Raw genomic sequence first — 19041 nt, 5'->3', positions numbered from 1 at the left:
GATTACCCATTCTGTGGCTTAGTTTTGTTAACTCATTAAAAGATGCAACCTCGAATAAAATATGTTAAAAGCCCCTTTCCTGGAATTGCTTTCAGAGCAATATCAGCTATAGAAGAAAATTTCAGGAAAGAAAATGAAACAATATTTTGTGATAATTTACCCATCAGATTAAAATGGAATGTGGCCTAAAGAGTCAGACAAACCTGAATTACTAGCTGGCAATCTCGGAAAGCTGAGGTAAACTCTGTGAGGCCCAGTTTCATAATCATTGAGTCATTAAATGAAATAGCATAGATGAATCACTTAGCACACTGGCTGGCACCCAGTAAGTAACTGATATTTGCTATTTCACCTAGCTACCTGTTGCCAACAAAAGTGCTCTAGGTGGGTGTAGCTGGCTAAGTGTAACCTGTTACTTAAGAAGGAACTGGATGTAAGTGGATGATTGGCTATTTTAAAAGTCAATACAGAATAACCTGTATGAGTGGTCAGTGTGTGGAAAGTTCAGTTGAGGAAGACATCAATGTAGTTGGGAGAAATGAGGAGAGTTCATGGAGGAAGCAGGATTTGAACTAAGCCCAATACTAAGAAAGGGGCAATATAGTGGTTAGGGATCCACACTCAAACCCAGATTCAATCCCGGTTGGGGAACTAACATCCCACATGACGCATGTGTGCTAAGTCGCTTGCTGTGTCCGACTCTGTGCGACCCATGGACTGTAGCTCACCAGGCTACTCTGTCTGTGGGACTCTCCAGGCAAGAATACTGGAGTGGGTTGCCATGCCCTTCCCTGGGGATCTTCCCAACCCAGGAATCGAACCCGCATCTCTTATGTTCCTGCACTGGCAGGCGGGTTCTTTACCACTAGTGGCACCTGGGAAGCCCAGGGAAAAGGGAAGAAAGGGGAAAAGGTTTTAAATGGAGTAAATAAAATGATCAAGGGGTGAAAGAAGGAATGACTATGTGGTATTCAGGGAGTATCCAGGATGAGAAGATGGTGGCAACCATGAGAATGGAAGGGAAATGATGAATAACCCCAATGATGATGATGTACTTTTGAATACCTAGTGGTTCTAAATGCCCTAAATGTATAGCTCATTAAATCCTTGTAAAAACTCTATGAAATAGACAGATCATCCTTCTGGATTAAACCCAGCCACTTTCACTGCATGGGACTCATGACATGGCACCTGCCCACTTTCTCAGACTCAAATAACTAGTCTCCTCCTGGCTCACAGTGCTTTGAGTTCTTTCTAGTCCTTAAACACACCAGACTCTTGGAGTCTTCACACCTGCTACTTCTTTACAATGTATATATTCTCCCCATTCTCCCACCCTCTCAAATTTTAGGTGTCTTTAACTATTCACCACTTCTATCTATTCCCAGCCTGAGTCCTGATCAGCACTCTTGTTACATGCTTTGGTGGCATTTGGGATTTTTTTCTTTGCAACACTTACATCACACTTGAACTAAATACTTACAATGATGTTTAATGTCTGTTTCCTCTATCAGACTATAAGCTCTTCTCATTCACAGATACATCCCTAGTAAGTACAACTACCCTGCACATCATAAGTATTGAAGAATTTTTCTGAATGAATAAGAACCAGTGCTGGAGAAGGAAATGGCAACCCACTCCAGTAATCTTCCCTGGGAAATCCCATGGACAGAGGAGCCTGGTGGGCCACAGTCTATGGGGTCCCAACAGTCAGACATGACTTAGCAACTAAACCACAAAGAAACAGTGCATTCTAATCTCTAATGAAAGACAGACATATTATGTCATGTTGTGTTCCAATCTCCTCCTTCTATTCCTAAGAATTTGTAAATCTACACTAAAATTATGTTGAACACTTCCAGATACATATCCTCAATTACTAGTACCTTCATAAATATATACACATATCTATATGTCTATCTGGGCTTCCCAGGTGGCACTAGTGGTAAAGAACCTGCCTGCCAATGCAGTTGACACAGGAGATGTGGGTTTGATCCCTGGGTCAAGTAGATTCCCTCGAAGAGGAAATGACAACCCACTCCAGTATTCTTGCCTGGAGAACCCCATGGACAGAGGAGCCTGACAGACTATAGTCTATAGGGTCGCAAAGAGTCGGATACAACTGAAGTGACTTAGCACGCAAACATATGTCTATCTATCTGCCTATATAAATTTTAAATGAACCAAGTAGAATAAGATAGAGATTAGCAATTCAGAATAGGGGGAGGAGAGGCAAAGCATCTTGGCAACCACTCTGATGATGGTGAACAGCTCAATGAAACTATATTCCTATCAGTTTAAACTAAAAGAAGAAAGTATGATTCAAGTAAGAAGGAATCCATTAATTCCATTATTCAGGTTTCACAAATCACTGTATTCTTTATCTTGAGATAATAAAACTATATGGAGTCCTTGACCCATTAATTCCAAGAGAAAGTGACTAGAAAATAGAATTCTTTTCAGATAACTATTACAGATAAATCAATCAGTTTGCTGCACCACAGAAATAGCATGCTAATTTCTACCATCAATTCTTTTTCTCTTTACACTCTCCTCCTCTCTCAGTCAATCCATGGACATGGATTCACACTAAAGAGTTGAGAAAGAATGTCTTGATAAAATTCTGCTTGTAGGTTTTCTCTAATAAGCACCCCCCCTCTTGCTCTCTTCCCTCCTTTAATTCAGCATCTTCACTCTTTTGTTCTAAAATCCTATTGTACAATTTGTAACATTCACATGGATTTTTTTTCCTTTTTAAATTTTTCTCAATATAGATTAATTTTATTTCCCTAACTACACTGATAATTTTAAGTTTGAAGCCTGGACTATCCCCTCCTTTTCCTTCAGTACCCTTTTACCTGTTCAATATTTAAGAATAGCATGTGCTTGCTAATTAAACTGATTTAAATCAAAGACTTGAGTCAAAGAAAATACATTACTCTCCACAAACAACTCCCTGCTGCACACACACAAAGGACAACTGATAATTTAAATTCACTCCTAAGAAATTCATACATATTTTTCCATATGTTCATTACTACACATAATGGCTCAATTCCCACACCTATCTGAAAAAGCCTATTAAACCCATGAAATACCCCCAGAAGTTCAGAAATCATGCTTTTGAGCTATGGCATCCAGCTCTACTGAGGAAAGGGGTGGATGAGTTGGGAGAGGAAATATAAATTGGGGAAAGGGTCTTTCTGCCTCTTGTTATCTCTCCTCTGATCCTTTCACACAACAGTGAGGCAAGCCAGGTATGCAGGTCACTGGTAGAATGTGAGACACAAAGCAGAGGACACAGTTCATGCCACCCTTACATTGCCATGGGCAGTGGGGAACTCATGTGGAAATCCATACACAAATTGGCCCTTAATTGGCCCACAGAAGCCCATAGCACTGTACCACCAGAGTTTGGGGTAATTTTTTAACTTCATCTTAATTCCACAGAAACTACACAAATGAGAAAAGTATTTGCTGCCTCAAGAGCCAAGCGGTGCAACACAATTCAGTCATTCTGACCACAGAACAACTAACTCACTTACTGCTTAAATCAGTTATGATGCCGTACATACCTGCTATAGTATGACAGCAAGGGACAAGTCTTGGGTGCTTTAAAATAATGGGGTATACACACACACACATATATATCCCTGGCTATAGAGAAGGCAATGGCACCCCACTCCAGTACTCTTGCCTGGAAAATCCCTTGGATGGAAGAGCCTGGTAGGCTATAGTCCATGGGGTCGCTAAGAGTCAGACACGACTGAGCAACTTCACTTTCACTTTTCACTTTCATGCATTGGAGAACGAAATGGCAACCCACTGCAGTGTTCTTGCCTGGAGAATCCCAGGGACAGGGGAGCCTGGTGGGCTGCCGTCCATGGGGTTACACAGAGTCGGACACGACTGAAGCGACTTAGCAGCAGCATACCCAATAGAAGGATGCACGAAAATATTGCATGTAAGCCTAAACTTCCTTGAAAACTTACTCTTTACAGAAAGATTGAGCACAGAATTTATTTAATGCAAATAAATTCCCTATTTATATAAAAATGCATACTTATGTCAAGTAATATCAGGCTGACAAAGTAGGGGATGCAATGTCTAAATACGTCTAAATTCTGTCAACTCAACCATGATTTATGAAATAATTCCAATCACATTTTCATGAGACTTTTTTTCTCAGTACAAGAGGAACTTTCCATTCCATAATCCCAATGTCATTCCTCATGTTGTTCCTTTAAAAGGGATATCCAGCCCATACCTCATGACTCCCACCAGCCTTGACACTAATCCTTTCCTAAGCCAAGCCCTATAAGGTACTTAGGAACAGGGACATGTCTCTGTGTCTTTCTTTTAATTAAGTGCCTCATAGCGTGTACCACATGACCAGAAGAGCTCTGAGTACCAAGACACGAGAGCAGCTTTACTATTTTGTAAAATTTTAGTTCCCATTTACTGAAAACTATTGCTATGTGCCAGTTTTTTTTTCTTTTATAAAATATTTATTTCCTTACTAGGCTGTGCCGGGTCTTAGTTGTAGCATGCAGGATCTTTTAATTGCAGCATGTGGGATCCTATTTCCTAAGCAGTGATCAAACTTGGGACCTCTGCATTGGAAGCTTTAAGGCTTAGCCACTGGACCACCAGGGAAGTCCCTGTGCCTGTTTTCTAAGAGTTCGTTTTATCTCCATCTTACACATGAGAAAACAGGCCCAGAGAATATAACCTGCTCAGAGTACACCTCTAATAAGAGAGAAGAAATGGTGTCCTAGCCAAATGTCTCCAGACTGTATTAATGACTAAAATGGCCTTTCATACATTATCTCTTTTTTTATTATTTTAACAGTCACCTCTGGCAGCAGTTTTCCTCCATTTTACAGAGGAGGAAACTAAGACTCCAAGATAATTAATCTGAGGTCAAACTTCTAGAAAGTGGTGAATCTGAAACGGTTTGGCTACAAAGTTCAAGTTTCTCATCACCACCACACTGCAGTTTCTCCACTTCAGCTGGGGTTTCAGGAAAGAGTCCTTCCTGGGAACTGCAAGTGGGGAAAGGAAGAAGCTGTGGCAGAGTTGGGGCAAAGGGGTGAAGGAAAGGAAGAAAAGGCAGGGTTGGGGTGCAGAAGCCCCAAGAAAACTAGTTATACCTATCTGCAAGTATGTACCGAAAGAGGCCCAACAGCAGCCATGGAGGCAAAAATCCAAACCTCAAGCCCTCCCTATACCACCACCCACTTTTCTGATGCCCCTAACTCCACTGCCCCAATCCAACCTCGTTTTCTCACAGATGGGGAAACTGAGGAGCCCCTCCCCACCCCCGCCCCACCCCGAGTTAACTATCATTACATCCTCCTCACTTCCCAACAATCCACACCAGAGGTCCCGGATGTGCTCTTCTACCCACCCCCACGGCTCGGCTGATGTTGTCCATCTTGTTGGCGACCTGTTGGAAGAGTGGGTAGCAGGTCTGACAGAGGCGCACCGGTCGGGCGCCGCGCACTAGACACCCGGTCAGCTCAGCACTGCTGTTGGCGAAGTCCAGCAGCAGCTCCCGGCACTCTGGATCCAGATCCGGCAAATCTGGGGGGAGTGACAGTGGCCCCATCCTTCCGCCCTGCAGCAGAGCCAGGGACAAGTCTTCCACCTCCAGCAACTGCTCCTCCGACAGGAGGTCGTGGAGGACCCTGTGGGGGCTGCTGCCCACGGAGAAGGTGCCCAGAGCCAGTCCCGACCACAGCAGCACCACCAACAGCAGCCGCAGCAGCAGCAATGATGACCTCCGCCGCTCGATGGTCCGGTTCGGGTCCATCGCGGGGTTCCACAACCCCCAAGGCGCAAACTGCCTCCTGATCACTTCCAGTCGGGGCTGCGGATAGCAGCCGCTTCCGGCTTCCTCAGGCGCAGGCCGCTACCACGGTCACGAGGTGCGCGCGTCACGGCCCCGCCCCCGGCGCGCGGCTCCCCGCCCCATTGGCCGCCGAGAGCCGCTCGCGCCGCAGGCTGGCGCGCGTGCGGGAGCGCGCACACACGGGCGGCGTCGCGCTCCCAGCCGGTGACAAGCGCCTGACTGAGGGTCGCGCGAGACCCGGGCGGCGTCCAGCTGTGGAACACCGAGCCGAGGCTCGCCCGCGCTGTGAATACAGGCGTCGGCCGCTTTGAACAGTTAAATTTTAGGAGTCTTGCCCTCAGTTGCCCACCGTCTTGGGAGTTTGCTGAGTTCTACAAGTCTGAGGAATTATGTACCACAGAAAGACGGACGGCCTCCGCCGTGGGAATTAACGAGTGAGTTGCTGACGGAGCCTGCTGGCAGGTGCCTTTGCAGGTTTCTTTTAATTGGGTGTTTCTTAGTATAATTTTTCCCCTCAAGATATTTGGAAAGAGTAATAACGTCTCTTGGTTGTTTTTGATTGTGGAGCCTAGTGGCTTACAAACTTGTTCTTGTTTTTAACTCTAAACTGTGTCAGCTCTGTCCGATAGACTTCCCGAGGTGATGGAAAGATTCTACATCTGCGCTAATACGGTAGCCACTAGCCTGCTTGTGACTGTTGAGCACTCGTACTGTAGCGACCGCGACCCGGGAACTGAATTTTTAACCGTACTGAATTTGAATGTGAATAGCCCTGTCTGGCGAGCGGTGCCATGTTGGACAGCGCCCGTCTACGTTTTCTCACTATGTAGCCTGGTCCTGGGATGGCTACTGTCCATGTTTCCTTGCGACTGAAGGGGTCCCTGGGGTGCAGCACAAACCTGTATCCAGTACAAAAAGTTGGAAAATCCTGACCAAACCGCTCAAGTTCCTCTCCAGTTTCTGGCAAGCCCGAGGCAATCTTTGGGGACACTCTGAAAAGTGTCCGGATACCACTACTGGGCTGCGTAAAGAATTTAGCTAATGACCTAGGAAACGGTTTTCTGACAAGTATCTAATAAATGTGGTAGAAAAATTATTTCCTGGCTGTTTTGTGTCATCCTGCTTTTGTTTTTGCCTTGAGAATTGCGGAGCTCCTTCATTTTATGGTGTTATTTTCTGTTTCTGAGAGTTGTTAAACTTTTTAGCCAATCTGATTATTGTTCTGTGTTCCTAATGGGAAAGGGTCTATAATTTTTTTAATGCCCCTTTAATTTATCCTTTTACTAATAAAAACAATATTGCAGGTAATCATATCTATACAAGGTTGATATACATTTAAGATAAATTTCTAGCAGTAGACTTGCTGGGCCAGAGAGTATGTGCATTTACAATGTTGTTGATTGTGCTATATTTCTTTCCATGGAGGTTTAATAATTTATTCACAAGGATTCCTAAAGAGCTCTTGAGTGGTAATTCTAATATATAGAAAGACCTAAAAGTTATATGATGACCTTTGAGAACATTAGGACAGCTTATTTTCCTGGGGTGGCTAATGTCCAGGCTTCCTTAGCGCTGAGGGGGTTCCTGGGAATGCAGCACAAACCTGCATTCAACGCAAACCCCTGGAAAATCCTGGACAAACCATTCAATCTCAAACTTCCATTCCTGGAACAATGTCATCCTAAAGCCATTAGATCAAGTAGAGTAAAGTAGACATCAATGGTTTGTCTGGTGGGGATGTCAGAAATCCAGAGAGGGATATTGGAGCACAGGTAAGAAGAGGAAGACATGGTGAGGGTGGGGGAATCCTGATGCAGGGTATTGGATCCTGAGTTGGGTAAGAAAGGCTTCCATGTAAGGGAAGGTACAGCAGTGACTGGGATTTTGCTTACCCTCAGAAGGATTGATCAAATAGGTAAATATATTAAGGATAATGGGAGTCTGGTTTCTTATTGTCCAAGAAGGGAGTTACAAACAGGAAAAGGGAGAAAACAAATAGGAAGGGAGAATGAACTCTGTACTGTTGGAATGGGTCAGTAGCTTAGTCGTGTCTGACTCTTTGCAACCCCATGGACTCCACATGAGGCTCCACGGCCCATGGGATTCTCCGAGCAAGAATACTAGAATGGGTTGCCATTTCCTTCTCCAGTGTTGGAATAGAATTAGCAATATCAGTGGTTGCAATTCATAGAGATATAGAAATAGATTGTGGCTTCTAAATGTCATTCTCTACAAAAAGGAATCAAGAATTCTTACAGAAATAGCTGATTCTACCACTGGGGCAGGAAGAGCATAAGTTTAGCCTGGATCATCTTTTTGTACTAGAAAGTAAGGAAGTGCTGGAAGAATGATGGGAACATGTCAAGAACACACAGAGGACTCCCCTCGTGGTCCAGTGGCTAAGGATCTGACTTACAATATAGGAGACATGGGTTCCATCCCTGGTCAGGGAACTAAGATCCCACATGCCATAGGGCAACCAAGCCTGCATGCTACAACTAGAGAGAATCCATGTACGAAAGCAAAAACCCCACGTGCCACAACTAATACCCAACACAACCAAATAAATAAATACTTTTTTAAAAAAGAACACATGGAAACCAGTTTAGGCTTCCCACTGGCCATATCTGGGACAATTTGAGGATCAAAATAATGATGGTTAATGGGTCGTAAACCATTGAATAAAACAGGAAACCATGAGCCTATAGTGATATATTTAAATAAATGAATAAGGTGAATGTTTCATGGGGATTAAAGTATTTACATATTTTCAAAATCACCTGCTTAACACATATTAATTATAAATGGGAAAATATGAGTAACTTTACAGTGGAGAAGTCTGTCAGTTTCCACATTAATCAAATGATCAACATGAACATCATCATAATGGAACAAATAGAAACTGTAATGCCACCTGATAGAATGCAGTTAGCAGAACATAGCACCAGTTCTATTATACTCCTACCAAAGATGCATAAACTTATTCTAATCATGAGAAAATACCATATGAATCAAGTTAAGGTCCATTCTGCAAAATATCTAGCCTGTAATCTCTAGTGTTATGAGTCAAGAAAAGATTGAGGAATTGCACCTGACATAAAAGACATTGTCTGGACAACTAGTGAAATTTGAATGCGATCTGAAAATTAGATGGTAGTAATGTACAATGTTAATTTCCTGATTTTGATAGTTGTGATTATGCAAGAAAATGTTTTTGTTTGTATAAAATACACAGAAAAGCATTCAGGGGTGATAGAACATCAAGTCAGCAACTTACTTTTTTTTTGAGGTTATAGCTGATTTTAAATACTGTGTTAGTTTCAAATATACAACAAAGTGATTCAGTCATATATTTATATTTTCAGATTATTTTCCATTATAGGTTATTATAAACTATTAAATATTGTTCCTGTGTTATATAGTAAATCCTTGTTGCTTACCTATTTTATATAAAGTAGTGTGTATCTGTTAATCCCATACTTCTAATTTATCCCTCTCCCCCCTCCCTTTCCCCATTGGTAACCATAAGTTTGTTTTCTATGCATTGGTAACCATAAGTTTGTTTTCTATGCCTGTGAATCTGTTTATGCTTTGTATATACATTCATTTGTATTATTTTTTAGATTTCACATATAAGTGATATCATATAATATTTGTCTTCTTCTCTCTGACTTACTTCACATAGTATGATGTTCTCTAGGTCTATCCATATTGCTGCAGATGGCAATATTTCATTCTTTTTATGGCTGAGTAGAATTCCATTGTATACATCTTCTTTAGCCATTCATCTGTCAATGGACACTTAGGTTGCTTCCATGTCTTTGGCTGTTGTAAGTAGTCACTATTGTAATTAGTGCTGCTGTGAACACTGGGATGAGTATACCTTTTCAAATTAGAGTTTTTCATCTTTTCCAGATATATGCCCAGGAGTGAGATTGCTGGATCATATAGTAGCTCTGTTTTCAGTTTTTATAAGGAACTTCCAGACTGTTTTTCATAATGGCTGTGCCAATTTAAATTCCCACCAACAGTGTAGGAGAATTCTCTTTTCTCTACACCCTCTCCAGTATTTGTCATTTGTAGATTTTTTTTATGATAGCCATTCTGACTGGTGTGAGGTGATATCTCAATGTCATTTTGATTCAGCAACTTACTTTCAGTTGGTTCTGGAAAGAAATGATTTGTACTGTGCTTCCAACATTTTTGTAAGCTTGAAATTGTTTCAAAATCTAAAAATACATTGTAAAAAAATTAGGGTACAGCAATGCAATAAAATTCTGTGCATTTGAAACCTTAGGTACCCAATGTGGAATAATTGCCAATATAAATGGAAAAAAAATGTCAGAAAAAAGAATTTTTAATGCTCCTGTATTCATATACAGAGACTGTCTCCAGAAGAATACATAAAATGTGGTCACTTTGATAGAATAGGAATTGAATTGAATATTTTGGGAAGAGGCTAGAACAGGCTATTCATTGTAAAGTTTATTACTTTAAAATTTTTGTTCCATGTAAATATTCTTACTCAAAAAATTAATAAAAATGAAAAGATAGTTTCTTAATTTGTCGGGTATCAGTGGGTTCAGGGCATTTGTGAATCCTACCATGTGTGTATATCTTTCCGAGTAGAATGTTACAACTTTCATCATAGTTTTTTTTGAATAGGGGTCTGTGATCCAAAAGATTAATAACCATAGATTTGAAATAAACCCAAGGGACTTACCTGGTGATCCAGTGGTCAAAAATCCACTTTCCAATGCAGGGGATGTGGGTTCAACCCCTGGTCGAGGAACTAAGATCTCAAATGCCACAGGGTAAGTAAGTCCACGTCCCACAACTACTGAGCCCAAGTGCTACAACTAGAGAGAAGCTCACATGCCACAACAAAGAGCCAGTGCACCACAACTAAGATCCAGCACAGCCAAAAATAAATATTAAAAAGAAAATAAATTCAGACTCGAGCTGCAGCCCCCGCCTCCAGTGCGCAACTCTCCAACCCACGTGAACCTCCCCTCCAACCACTGCTGCCACCCTTCAGAATGGCCAACAGGGGACCTGCGTATGGCCTGAGCCAGGAGGTACAGCAGAAGATTGATAAACAATACGATGCAGACCTGGAGCAAATCCTGATCCAGTGGATCACCACCCAGTGCCGCAAGCATGTGAGCCGGCCTCAGCCTGGGTGCACGAACTTCCAGAACTGGCTCAAGGATGGCACGGTGCTGTGTGAGCTCATTAATGGACTGTACCCCGAGGGGCAGGCCCCAGTGAAGAAGATCCAGGCCTCCACCACAGCCTTCAAGCAGATGGGGCAGATCTCCCAGTTCCTGCAAGCAGCCGAGCGCTACGGCATCAACACCAATGACATCTCCCAGACTGTGGACCTCTGGGAAGGAAAGAATATGGCCTGTGTGCAGCGGACACTGATGAATCTGGGCAGGCTAGTGGTAGCATGGGACGATGGGCTCTTCTCTGGGGATCCTAACTGGTTTACCAAGAAATCCAAGGAGAACCCTCGGTACTTCCCGGACAACCAACTGCAGGAGGGCAAGAATTTGATTGGCTTACAGATGGGGACCAACCACGGGGCTTCTCAGGCAGGCTTGACTGACTATGTGATGCCATGCCAGATCCTCTGATCTGCTCTGCAGCCCTGCCCCTGCCTTCCATGAATGGTTAATATATATGTTAGTTTGTTTTTTAGCACTGACATTTCCTGAGAGCCCCTGGGAGCTCTCACACTCCCTTCTGCCAGGGTGGGGGCCTGGTTTGTCTCCTCCAGGGGTGCCCGATGGTGGCCTCCCCTTTGTGCTGACTAATACATTCCCTTCTCCAAACCCACAAAACTGGACCAACTGGCCTCTTTTTCCCTGGGACCAAAATTGGGGGGGGGGGTCTCACCCCCTCTCCACACCATACCTCTTCTCTTTTCTCTGGCCTCTTCCCTCTGAGCCCTATGCCCTAATCCATTCCTTAGCTGGAAATCAAGGATGCTGCCTGATGGCCTTCTCCTCCAAGTATGCCTTGCCCACAGCTGTGGCTGCAGGGAATTAATTTATAGGGAGGGGCCTGTGGCAGCCACTACCCCAGCCCCAGATGGACTGCACTCACCACCCTTTGGAGGCAGCCTGCCCTGGCAGAGGCCCCCAGGCTTCTCATTTTCCATTCCTTTCTGTGGCTAAGGGGTGAGGATGAGGGGGCCTGGGAGGGAACGCTGCTCTCCATGGGCTGGGGCTTGAAGAATCTTGAGTTTGCTGATTTAAATACAGAATCTTTGTCTTAAAAATAAATAAATAAATGCAAATGAAATTCCTTCCTGCAAGTTTAAGAATTAAATTAATTTTGCTTTTATCTCACATATCTTAGAATATGTGACACAGACAATAAAGCAAAACAAAAAAAGTAGTTTATTGTGGTAGGTGCTAGAATAAACAAAGATCACTAGAACACTACTGTGCTCTCAAAAAATAGAACATAAAACCAAATTGTGTATAGTAAAGTTAAATATTAAAGGAGGTAATGTGGAGATGTTTTAGGAGCATTAAGTACTGAACTAACTGTGCCTAGGGATCTGGAGAAGAGTCAGAAACCTTTTCAAAGAGGAGGCAGTTTTTGAGTGGGGCTTTATAGAATGAGTAGGAATTCACCCAGTGGCAGCTCTAGAATGTCTCTGTTGGAGGAGCGAGTGGCAGCCATCTAGACAGAAGGAAAAATTGGAGAATTTGTCTTAAAGTTGTATTTGCATGGCAAGCACACTATTTTTATTTAGAACTCATGTTTATTAGGGTTACTGATGAAGATTATGAGGATAGTGCTAAAAGCAATCTGCCTACTTGCTAAAAAGCTCAAGTTTTATCCTTGTAGGCAATGGGGAACCTTTAAAAGATTTAATCAAGACAATCATATAGGCATTTTATGAAAAGAACACTCACAGAAGTGGATTTTTTTTTTTTTTTTTTTGCAGTACCAAGTCTAAAGCATAAAGTAACTACAGTAAAGACCTAAAGGAGGTTGAGGTGGAAGTGGAAAAGAAGAGGGGTTAGATTAAAGAGATAGTTATGATAGAGAAGAACAAGAATTGATGGTTATGTAGATAGATATGGCATGTGAAACAGTGATGACTCTCAGGTTACAAATTTAGTTAATTGGGCAAATGGTGGTACTGTGGACAGGAATGGAATAGAAATATTGGACAAGTGGAATACATTTGGACTGGAATAGAAACAATGAAATCAACTGGAATTGCCAGCTCAGGATGCCTCTGATAGAGATACCCAGTGTGCGTGTGTGCTTAGCGACTTAGTTGTGTCTGACTCTTTGTAACCCTTTGGACTGTAGCCTGCCAGGCTCCTCAGTCCATGGGATTTTCAGGCAAGAATACTTGACTGGGTTGTCATTTCCTTCTCCAGGAGATCTTCCTGACCCAGGGATTGAACCTGTATCTCCTGTGTCTCCTGCATTGCAGGTGGATTCTTTACCTACTACTGAGCCTTTGGGGAAGCCCTTAGAAATACCCGGGGAGCATTTTAAATAACAGATCTGGTGTATAGTAGAGTGGCCAGGTTTAGAGATTTAGAATTGGGAATCATTGTGGTAGTTGAGTCCCTGGGAATAAAATAAGTCAATCAGAGATTGAGACACTGATTAATTAATGATTGTTGAAGAAGATTATTTTCATAGATTATATACATAGTAGCACTTGAATATCAGAATAATATCAAGAAAAGGTCTTGGTTCTGAGTGTAAACCTAAAGACTGAAGCAATGCTATGCCCTAAATATAGGCCCTTTGCATCTTTCACCTACATTAGTGCAATGGCGAAGGACAGAGACCAAATAAAAAAGGCAAGAAACCCAGAGAAGAAGAGAAATTGACTTTAGCACCATCCCAGTTTCCTCTAGTAAGTTAAAAATGTGAATCAAAACTATCTGAGACGTTTCAAAAAATTGTTTTCATGGAAATTTTTAAAGAAAATTTACCCAAAATTTGGAAGTAAAGCAAAATAGTCAGTATGCTGGGGCACTGTTCAACAGGCCCAAGCAAGGATTACTTAATTTTCAAGTCTAGGAGAATGAACCTATCTTTGACTCTTTACTATTTAATTAAAGCTCAGACACTTAAGTTACACATTAATGTGTAGATTTCTCTCTGCTAGAAAAGATAATCCCAAAGATTATGATATGATTACTCCGAGGGACATTAGCATGTTGTGCATCTAACCTGGCAACATAATTCTAATATTCCTTCTTTTTATTATTGGCTTTATTCATTTTAAGAAACATTAATGAGCTAATAAAGGTTTGACACATTATTCTATATTTGCATGAGAGATGTTTTTCTGTTTTTGAAAATTGTATTTTGACAGTTCTTTCCTTCAAAACATGTGGAATGGGGGGAAGTGCCGGGGGCGAGGAACTAAAGATATAAACCAAGAAGATATTCAAATAACCAGTCTCCCTGCTAACACTCTTTCTTCCTTATGGTCTCCTCTCACCATAACAGGCAAAGTGATCCTTTGAAAGTTTATGTTGGGTTATGTCATCCTTTATACTTTGATCCCACCAGTGGCTACACATTTCATTCAGTGTTAAAGGCAAAGTCGTTACTGTGTCCCAGAAAAATCTACATGATCTGCCACTCCCAATAGCATGCTCTTTCCCCAACTGGCTTTATTCTTTTCCATAGCACTTAATACTATACAAAAATCCTATATATTTGTTTATTTCCTATCTCCTTTCATTGCAATTTTTTTAATTGGAGAATAATTACTTTACAAAATTGGGTTGGTTTCTGCTGTACAACAGTGCAAATCAGCCATGTGCTGAGCTGTAGTACAGCTGTACCTATGAGCGTAGCCTGCAAAGCTCCTCTGTCCATGGGATTATCCAGGCAAGAATACTGAAGTGCATTGCCATGCCTTCCTCCAGGGGATCTTCCTGACCCAGGAGTTGAGCCTGCATCTCCTGAGTCTCCTGCACTGCAGGTAGATTCTTCCCACTGAGCCACCTGGAAAGCCATAAATATGTATGCATGTATGTATGTGTGTGCATGTGTGTGTGTGTATATATATATATATTCCCTCCCTCTTGAGCCTCCCTCCCACCCCCATCCCTCCCCACTAAGTCATCATAGAGCACTTGGGTGGGCTCCTTGATCCACAGGATTTTTGTTGTTCCACTACTCTCTCTCTAGTACTTAGAAGAATGCTTGACAGTTAATAGATGTTCAATAAATATTTATTGAAAGATGATTTTGTTTGGAGACGGTGGAGTATCAAAAGCTCAAGGCTTAAAAAGAAGGTGAAATAATTGCTTTAGATAGTGAGAAAGTGAACATATTAAGTAAGTGTGACAAAATTACCAGGCAATATTGAATGCCAATTTGAGATGTGTGGACACAATTTTAAGGTCTGAACAGTTGGCTTAATTATATGTTCTCTTCAGCAATGGTCAGCTGTTCAGGTGAAAGCATAGAGTAGCATAAAGGTTGAGTTTATGCTGGAGCATTGCTTAAACCAGTATGATGAAAGGAGAGAACATACCACCTTATACATCCCCTCACCTGACCCAGTTTCCCATTGGTTGCACCTTTTCCCAGTTGCACCTTCCCAGATCATTCCACTGGGTTATCTGGAAGTTGCAGTCTATTGTGCATAATCTCCCTTTCCCTTGATATTTTTTCTTCCTCTTTGCCCTAAAAAATCCTGGCTATCCTTTGATGACTTCATTTCCACTATGTTTCATGACCTCAAAGGTTTCATGATGCTTCCTCAAGAGTAGCCCTACGTTGAGGATAAGTGAAGGTCAGGCAGCATTCCAATCTCCAAGCAGAGCATTTTACTTTGATCTACTTTATACATCTGAATTCCACATAACATTTTTAAAAAATGTTCTACTAGAGGAAAAAATAGTTTGGAAACTACTATTTTATTACATTTTTTGCAGTGGCCTACTGTCTGCTATGTTTCTCCATCCTTCCTCTTTCTAAATTTATACTTGTCCTATTCCACCACCATGTATTGGTAGATGAAGGAAGATAAGTTAGCTTTTTAGTTCATACATCCCTGGACACAGAAGAGCCACATTTAAACCTCCTTTAGAGACTACCACATTATCACCCAAAGAAATGAGTCTAGACTCAAACAAAGAGTCTAGACTTTGAGCTTTATACAATGACAAGATGGGCCTCTTGAGTTGTTTCCCTTGTGGGGGGAATGAGTGTGTTTTGCCTGCAAGGAGAGTCAACCAGTTATTTACGTGAACTGTGGTAGTCATTAATATCCTTCACTAAATATTTTCAGTTTTTTCCCTGTGCACATAAGATTGAACTTTGCTGTGCCCTTGAAGTTTGCCCTGACCTGAAGTTAGGTTAGCTATTTGACTGAATTTAGCCATTAAAGTGAGAGCAAGAATGACAAGTGGAAGCTTTAGAGATGAGTATATGATTTACCAGGGGCCCCACCCACCTGCCATCACAATGACTAACACTTTCCTAAATGATGGAAAATTCTGTTGATCTAAGTAAGAAAGCATGGAACAGAAACCCTAGCTGACTGACTTGTGATGGACATGCAACTTAAACAAGAAATAAACCTTTTTTATAAGCTACTAAGATTTAAGGATTGTTTGTTATCCCAGCAAAACCTGGTCACTTTAATACATATTTTTTTGCTGATTTCCTCCCTGCTATTTTCTTTGGTTCTGTCTCTTTGGATGTCCTTTTGTTTGGATGTTAGACCTTATCATGGAAATTGCTCAACTTCCTTCAATATCCATTCTCTTCTTCCTCTTAATAACTCTCTCCTGACTGCAGAGGCAGAACTACATTCCCCCAGCCTATCTCATAACTAGATGTGAACAAAAGTGATACATGTACATTACGAGTTATATATTTAATTTGTGACTTTCATTGACCTCCTTCCTGCTGGTTAGAGAATGTTAACTGAAACAGCAGGCCTGGATATAAGGATGGATATGGATGCAACATGTTTAGTATGACAGAGCCAGCTGATTCATAAAGCAGAGACATCTACCTACCCTAGGCTACAGAGAAATAAACTGCTATTTAAGCCACTAAATTTTGGAGTCTCTTTGTTGTAGCAACTTAAGCTGCTTCCTAATATAGTCCCCTTAGGCTTTTACTTACATTTTCTTATCTTCTATGTCCTCTCCTATTTTTTAATTTCTGTGTCTTTTTACCCTATTTCCAGAGATTTCATTAACTTTGTTTTCCAGTGCTTCTACTAAGTTTTTAATTTATGCTGCTGCTGCTAAGTCACTTCAATCATGTCCGACTCTGTGTGACCCCATAGACGGCAGCCCACAAGGCTCCCCCGTCCCTGGGATTCTCCAGGCAAGAACACTAGAGTGGGTTGCCATTTCCTTCTCCAATGCATGAATGTGAAAAGTGAAAGTGAAGTCGCTCAGTCTTGTCCGACCCTCAGCAATCCCATGGACTGCAGCCTACCAGGCTCCTCCATCCATGGGGTTTTCCAGGCAAGAGTACTGGAGTGGGGTGCCATTGCCTTCTCCGTTAATTTATGCTACTACATTTTTAATTTCCAGTAGTTCTTTTTTTGTAGATGCTATATGCGCTTTTTAAAGTTTTCTTCTTTCTCGTAGCCTATTTCCTCCAAGCTGCTAGTTTCTTCATTTTTCTTTGGATTTCTGGTGAACTCTGGCTCTCTCTGCTTATATGTAAGAGAAAGGCACTACAAAGCTAAATGAAAGTTCATGGATAGAGCTGTGTAACTGTGGCTATCACTATATGAACAGAGATGCTGTGAGCAGGATTTGAACCTGCATGGGGATACCCCATTGGATTTTGAGTCTAACATCTTAACCACTCAGTCATCACAGCTCCAGTGGCAGTTTATCTTCCTCTACTGGGGAAATTGGCAATGTCTAGAGACATTTTTAGTTGCACAACAGTGGTAGAAATGCTGCTGGTCTCTAGTGTGTAGAGACCAGGAATGCTACTAAACGTAATGTGCAAATGGTCACCCAAAACAAAGAACCGAAAACATAAATATTTTAGATCTTTTATCTTGGGCAGATCATACTATTCAAAAAGACTCTGCCAATATACTATCTGGCTGCCAGTATTCTGAGATTCCAACAGTGGAAAAAGATTGTCAGCCTTTGCATTCTGTTAGTAAACCTTTATTTAATTACCCTATTTTTAGCAAAATTCTCCTTCCCTCAAATATGCTTGTGCTTCTTGTGCCTTCCTCTGTTTCACTTTTTCCAGAGATCAGAACTTCAGGGGTATTCTGCTGAAATCAGGGTGAGACAGAGTTGTAGGGAGGGTGGAAAGAAGAGAAGAGAAAGGCAAGGGAGAAAGGAAAGGTATCCCAACTGAATGCAAAGTTCCAGAAAATAGCAAGAAGAGAAGCCCTTCTTTGAACAGTTCAAAGAAATAGAGGAAAACAATATAACGGGAAAGACTAGAGATCTCTTCAAGAAAACTGGAGATATCAAGGGAACATTTCATGCAAGGAGGTGCACAAAAAAGGTTCATAAGTAAGGACCTAACAGAAGCAGAGGAGATTAAGAAGAGGTGGCAAGAATATACAGAACTATACAAAAAAGGTCATAATGACTGGGATAGTCACGATGGTGTGGTCACTCAGCTAGAGCCAGACAACTGAAGTGTGAGGTCAAGTGGGCCTTAGGAAGCATTACTATAAACAAAGCTAGTAGAGGTGATGGAATTCCAGCTGAGCTATTTAAAATTCTAAAAGATGATCCCGTTAAAGTGCTGCACTCAATATGTCAGCAAATTTGGAAAACTCAGCTATGGCCATAGGACTGGAAACAGTTAATTTTTATTTCATTCCCAAAAAAGGCAATGCCAAAGAATGTTCAGACTACCATACATTTGCACTCATTTCACGTGCTAGCAGGGTTATGCTCAAAATCCTTCAAGCTAAGCTTTAGCAGTATGTGAACCAAAAACTTCCAGACATTCAAGCTGGATTTTAAAGAGGCAGAGGAACCAGAGATCAAATTGCCAACCTATTTTGGATCATGAAGAAAGCAAGGGAGTTCCAGAAAAACATCTATTTCTGCTTCACTGACAATGCTAAAACCTTTGACTGTGTGGATAACAACAAACTGGAAAATTCCTGAAGAGATGGAAATACCAGACCACCTTACCTGTCTCCTGACAAACTTATATGCAGGTCA

At 41.7% G+C, this 19041-nt stretch overlaps 1 protein-coding gene, 1 non-coding gene and 1 pseudogene across 3 annotated transcripts in view; 1 reads left to right on the top strand and 2 right to left on the bottom strand.

The window, feature by feature from the left end:
• The window catches only part of OSTM1 (osteoclastogenesis associated transmembrane protein 1), a 42909-nt gene extending 36991 nt beyond the window's left edge, over nucleotides 1-5918 (bottom strand). Inside the window, exon 1 of one of the 2 annotated variants that reach the window (XM_070795993.1) lies at nucleotides 5411-5918. In XM_070795993.1, the coding sequence (XP_070652094.1) occupies nucleotides 5411-5815 (405 nt within the window). In that variant the 5' untranslated portion in view covers nucleotides 5816-5918. The remainder of the gene's footprint in view (nucleotides 1-5410) is intronic. The other variant, XM_019967264.2, reaches the window with a different exon arrangement.
• An 89-nt stretch (nucleotides 5919-6007) lies between these two features.
• LOC109563854 (transgelin-2 pseudogene) lies at nucleotides 6008-14199 on the top strand (annotated as a pseudogene).
• A 3432-nt stretch (nucleotides 14200-17631) lies between these two features.
• Nucleotides 17632-17713, bottom strand: TRNAL-CAA (transfer RNA leucine (anticodon CAA)). Its single transcript has one exon. It is a non-coding gene; the product is annotated as a tRNA-Leu (tRNA).
• Between the last annotated feature and the right edge of the window lie 1328 nt (nucleotides 17714-19041).

Source organism: Bos indicus, chromosome 9, assembly GCF_029378745.1.
Source record: "Bos indicus isolate NIAB-ARS_2022 breed Sahiwal x Tharparkar chromosome 9, NIAB-ARS_B.indTharparkar_mat_pri_1.0, whole genome shotgun sequence".
Classification (NCBI taxonomy): Eukaryota; Metazoa; Chordata; class Mammalia; order Artiodactyla; family Bovidae; genus Bos; species Bos indicus.
Note: the sequence above shows the minus strand (reverse complement) of the source record. Positions and strands in the feature narration are given on the sequence as shown.